At 45.0% G+C, this 5,643-nt stretch overlaps 1 protein-coding gene across 1 annotated transcript; it reads right to left on the bottom strand.

The window, feature by feature from the left end:
• Positions 1 to 773: 773 nt before the first annotated feature.
• Positions 774 to 4,938, bottom strand: LOC123087283 (phosphoinositide phospholipase C 1-like). Its single transcript, XM_044509256.1, has 2 exons — positions 4,502 to 4,938; positions 774 to 1,055 (listed from the first exon to the last, which is right to left on the bottom strand). Exons 1-2 carry the CDS (start codon positions 4,820 to 4,822, stop codon positions 882 to 884), a joined length of 495 nt encoding a protein of 164 aa, XP_044365191.1. The 5' UTR covers positions 4,823 to 4,938; the 3' UTR covers positions 774 to 881.
• Between the last annotated feature and the right edge of the window lie 705 nt (positions 4,939 to 5,643).

The raw sequence follows: 5,643 nt of genomic DNA, 5'->3' as shown, positions 1-5,643 counted from the left end.
CGAGCCGCTGGAGACTCGGCGGTCGCTGGCGTAGCGGACCGAGCAGTGGAGATGCTCGGCGCGACGGGCTCTTCGGGTGACCATGCATGGGCACGCGAATCGATGCCATGCAACATAGGGCGATCGACGTGCCCATCAGAAGGCGGCGATGATGATGATGAATCCTCCAACAGCTCTAAACGAGCCCCACGTCCGGTTCCTGCACCATGGTTAGGTAACAGCAAAGGAGAGTATGCAACATCATCAAATTGGTCAGAAGCAACAGAGGATGAATGCAGAGATGGTGGTTCGACAGTGGACACAGGAAGTTTGGCAAAGGGAAAAACATGCTCATCAAACACGACGTCCCGAGATATATAGACACGATTAGTGGGAACATGAAGACATTTGTAACCTTTATGAAGAGAGCTATAGCCAAGAAAAACACACTTCTTAGAACGAAACTCAAGCTTGCGCTTATTATATGGACGAAGATGCGGCCAGCAAGCACACCCAAATACCTTGAAAAAGGTATAATCAGGTTGTTCATTAAGGAGAACCTCAATGGGAGTCTTCATGTTTAAAACACGAGTGGGAGTACGGTTGATAAGAAAGCATGCAGTGGTGAAAGCATCACTCCGAAACCGAAACGGAACAGATGCATGGGCCAAAAGAGTAAGACCAGCTTCAACAATATGACGATGCTTACGTTCGACTGAACCATTCTGCTGATGTGTATGTAGACATGCTAAACGATGAGCTATCCCTAGCGTGATACCATGTAAAACAATAAGTTTTGGGAAACCAGCACAACCCTCTAGGGATGGCTTATCTCATTATATATAATGAATGTGTTACAATACGTACAATATACGTACATAAGTACAGAAGCTATACATAGTCTAACACTCGACTTCGTCCTTGGAGGCGTTGGGCCAGAGGTCGAGCTCGATGACCCTGACGCCGTCGCGGAGGGCCTTGGCGATGGGCGCCTCGCTGCAGCCGCTGCTCAGCTGGTTCCCAGTCAGGTACGAGTTGTGGCCCGTGTAGATGAAGTAGTGCGACAGCGGCACACTCTGGACGTACGCACGCAGGCACAAAATTTGGTAAAATTTCAATACAAAAGATGTACTATTATTTATTATAGGAACAAAAACACAATAGTGGTTGGAGAAAGCTCCCCGGTACCCAACTGTGAGATAGTAGTATATACGGCCAAGAGGAAAGTACGGTTGCAACTACCAAATACTTCCAATAATATGCAATCATACGTCGACATCGGATAGGTCAGAGTCGGGCCCAAGGAGCAAACCAACTTGTGGTTGGATGGTTAGAGAGACTGTGGTATCCTCAACCCATCAGGGTTCAAATCCTGGTGCTCGCATTTATTCTGGATTTATTTCAGGACTTCCGGTGATGCGCATTCAGTGGGAGGGAGACGTTCCCGTCGACGACGAAGTGCCTACGGTGACTTCGTAAATTTCAAGATGATATGCCGGCTCAGTCTTTCGGAGGTGTTCATAGGGGTAGGGTGTGCGTGTGTGCGTTCATAGGGGTGAGTGTATGCGCGTGTATATGAGTGCGTGCGTCTGTACCGTGTTCAGAAAAAAAAAGAGTCGGGCCCAAGGATCCACGCACACAACCGTCCAAACATTCTATATGGGCCACCTAAATACTCAATAATTCATATGATTTCTTTTCTAGACTATACTGAACAAGTCATGATATTTTCCAACAAATTAATTCTCTATGGGACTTAAATAAATCATCGGCTGAGCGAAGAATGTTTTGCAAGGAAGAATAATAAATTCATATAAGGGGTTTATCCAAACATCACTATTGAACAATTAAATCATTCCGCAAAATGAAAGAATAATAAATTCATATGAGTATTGAAATAGGTCATTCGCAACATTTCTGGGGCAGACTTTATTTTATAGTTCACTGGTCATGGTTCCGTATATGATTTCCCGTAAAGAAAATAAGGTTCAGTACATGATAGTTTGGACAACATCGGGCAAATGAAGTATAGGAGTAAATGTTGCCTAGCTAATAATGTAGGGGGTTCAATGGAAGTTTTATGTGTATATTTATATTTTTTGGTCCATCAACTGTATTTGGTTGCTTTGGTTGGTGCAGAGGCTGGGTGTAATTGATATCTCCGCGATATCATTATATTCCCTTTGTCAAGAAAAATCTGTATTTGGTTGTGAAATTTCCCCCGGGAAATTTCCGAAGCCATGAACACTGATTGTATCTCTATGCTAATATATTGACTCTATTCCCGCCCCAAAAAACTGTATCTTGTAAAAAAAAACTCGCAAAAAAATGTATCTTATAAAAAAAGATAAACTGTACACCGAATTCAACAAAGTTGAAGGGTCATATTTTCTCTAGTATTCAAGTGGGTAGATGAATGCTATTTTGGTCTGTAGCTAACAGAACAATAATGATACTCCGTTTTTTATCACTTTGTTCCAAGGACAGTTGAAGCTGGATCATGTATTTCAGTATGTCCAATAACAAACCCACCCATACTTCAAGACCAGACCATGTGAGTCTCATAAAATTCTACACAGATGACAAGCTTGGTATCCAAGATTGAACCCTTCATGTTGCTGTGTGTGACGTCGTTGTGTTCTTATTTTGATGCTTTTATATTTATTTGTTTTTCTAGACGGAAATAGAAGTACTTGTTTAAGGACGTTCTAATAGTGTGATCAACATCTCATTTCACAGGGCACTTTTTGATAAACAAATAATCACTAGACTAGTGAGTTAAGCAACCAATAGCACTAGCTCAAAGCGTGGGGGCAGGTGATTTAGTTCGCTAAGTACCTGTACCTCCTGTCCTTTAGTTGTTTAACCTCACATGTTCCATGCATGATCATTTTAGTGATGCTTTTTACAAAAAGTTTGAAGCTATAATACATGTAAATGCTTGCGGGAACGTGGGAACTGGTCCAATTTGATAGCTTAACGCACTGGCAGCAGGTCAAAACTGCTCAAAAGTGTAAAGTGCTTGCTTGTATATAAGCGGAACCTTATCCCTAACATTCGTCCAACAAGAGCAGATAAACTTAAGAACACTGCTGATCCTTATTTGACTATAAAGTAGTTTTAGCTCTGAATTGAGAGTTAGAGCAACTTCAACGGGTCGACCCAAACGGGCGGCGAATTTATCCGCTTTTTGTCCGTTTGGGTCGGTCGCCCGCCATGTGTTCGTGCTGTTTTAGATTTGGGTCGGCAGTGCGCCCAACGCGCCAACCCATTTCATGTCCCCAATCAACATTTAAAAAAAAGGGGGAATGAAGGGAAATGGTGGACGCTGCCGCCGACCAGCGGGCCGGGGGGGGGGGGGGGGGGGGGGGAGCGTGCGCGCATCCACCTCGTGTCTGCGCCGACGCAAAATCCGGCTCAAAAATGGGCCGGGAATAAGTCGGCAGGCGGGCGCCAAGCGGACGCGCGTCCGTTTAGGTCGGCGCGTTGGGCCGATTTTTGTGTCCGCGCCAACCCAAATGGATGCCAGCGGACGAAATGAGTCGCCCCGTTGGAGTTGTTCTTACATGCATATCATGAAATTTAAAGTTGCGCAAAACTGTGTGTAGTTTCAAGAATTAGAAATGAAGTCGCGCAGTTCTTGCAATATCATCGCACACGAATTTTAGAATGTTCACCTACCTTATTGACGAGGAATCTAAATACTACGCGGCTTATATGGTCTGACTCGGATTTCATAACTAAGATTTGACAGATTCTCTGTCAAGTTTACACAATAGACGCCCCTCAATCAATTAATCAATCAATCAATCGCATAATTTTCCCCAAAAAAATAATGGTCATAAGTTACAAAAGCAATACTAGTATCATGGGTATTAAACAGCTTCATCATCTTCATCTTATGATGATGATTGCCAAACGTTCTAGCTAGGTCTCTGCCAAATAACCGAGAGAAGCAGAAAGAAACGACAGAAATCCTTGTGGGTAGTTAGAGCTAGTACGTGAAAAGATCCTAATTTTGGTGTCACTCTCTAGCATGGGGGACGCTGCTGCATGATCCATGCATCAGGGACATTGCACATGTGCCTAACCTGTTTATCAACAGTACTCGTGACTCAATTTATGACTGTGTTGTACGGTGTTGACATAAATGGAGGAGCTGAATCATTTTTTGCAGAAACCACCTCATTTCTTTATAAAATAATGATCTTTGTTTCTGGCCTAGCCATATCTGACCAGGAATCAATCAATCAACATAAGTGACTTTAAAAAGGGAAGTAAATTAATCAGCCCACTATTAATCAGCATGTCTAGAACATTCGATTGCACCGCTGACTGAGAACACAGTTTCTGTAATTTACTAGTACAAAAATATTTCAGGATCTTTGCGCAATTCAAACCATGGAAAATCGTAGAAGCTGCTTCCTTGGAAAAGTATCTGACATTTTCTGAAGGAAGAAGATGTAACTGTTTTGATTAGTACGGGCGGACGGATGGAGGTGTAGGCAAGTGGCGAGCTTACCCCTCGGCGAGGATGGAGGGCGGCGTTGGCGTCGCTGCAGAGCCACCGGTGGAAGCCCTCGACGGTGAGCCCGCCGCCCTTCTTGAGCAGCCGGTGCTCCGCCGCGAAGGCCAGGACCTCCCTCGCCGCCGCCTCTACGTCGTCGTCGCCGGCCTCTCCCTGCACCTCCCGGAGGAACCTCCTGAGCGCCTCCTCCCCGAGCGCGCTGCCGCCGCCGTCGGCGCCGTCGTACGCCTCAAACACGTTGCCGATGGCCTCCGACGGCTCGTTGGACGCCGGCCGGAACCGCCGGAGGAAGCAGCACACCCTGTACGTCGTCATGGGCCTCGCTCCACGGACGTATTCGCCCTCTATATACAGGTAGCTAGCTAGAGTGAACTGATTCTAGTTTGGCGCGTCTGTGAGTGCTAGCTAGCTGGTGCACATCTCTGTGTTATGGTGTGTGTGCTCGCAAGGTTCTTGTTATGTATCCAGTGTCTCGTTAGTTGGCGACAATATTAAAAGCAGCTCCTCACCAAAAACAAGTACAGGTGTGACAGGTAATAAAAAAATCCAGCGTATCACTGACACGTGGCCCTAACCTCACATGTCATCTCTTGCATGCTGGATGAGACTGTAAAAAACGCCTGAATTGAACATATAAATCCAGCTACACTACCCGCCATCCTGAGCTGCCTGCATCGCGTGGTAGTTCTGGTTCGCTCGATTCACCATGAAATATACTTTTTATGGTGGTGGCAAAGGCCCAGTCGTCCCTCTTTCTTTACATCATCATTTTGCTCTATGTCAATGACACGTAGGTCTGATTTGCTTGCTGGATCCTGTAGGAGATATGCCCTAGAGGCAATAATAAATGATATTATTTATCTCTGAGTTCATAATTATGTTTATGTTCCATGCTATAACTGCAATGATTCTCGAGTCTGCAATATCCACGAGGCTCGAAGGAAGACTCATATGCACGTGTGGAATAATAAACGGTAAGAAGTATTTCTAGTTTGGCCTCTAAGACTAGCTCAAGTGTTGCATGATGGTTCCGTTTTCCTGATCATGGGCATGTCTATGCCAGCAACTTTGAGGGCACAATGTTAAGAGAACATTTGTGTTGAATCGACCCGGTTTGATGTTATGCTATGAGATTC

Source organism: Triticum aestivum, chromosome 1B (assembly GCF_018294505.1).
Source record: "Triticum aestivum cultivar Chinese Spring chromosome 1B, IWGSC CS RefSeq v2.1, whole genome shotgun sequence".
Lineage (NCBI taxonomy): Eukaryota > Viridiplantae > Streptophyta > Magnoliopsida > Poales > Poaceae > Triticum > Triticum aestivum.
Note: the sequence above shows the minus strand (reverse complement) of the source record. Positions and strands in the feature narration are given on the sequence as shown.

Bases quoted from the DNA above. Each gene is read 5' to 3' on its own strand.
- LOC123087283 (XM_044509256.1), bottom strand. From the start codon at position 4,822: ATGACGACGTACAGGGTGTGCTGCTTCCTCCGGCGGTTCCGGCCGGCG. The intron at 1,056-4,501 runs GTAAGCTCGCCA...GCGTACGTCCAG, and splicing joins CCCTCCATCCTCGCCGAGGG to AGTGTGCCGCTGTCGCACTA.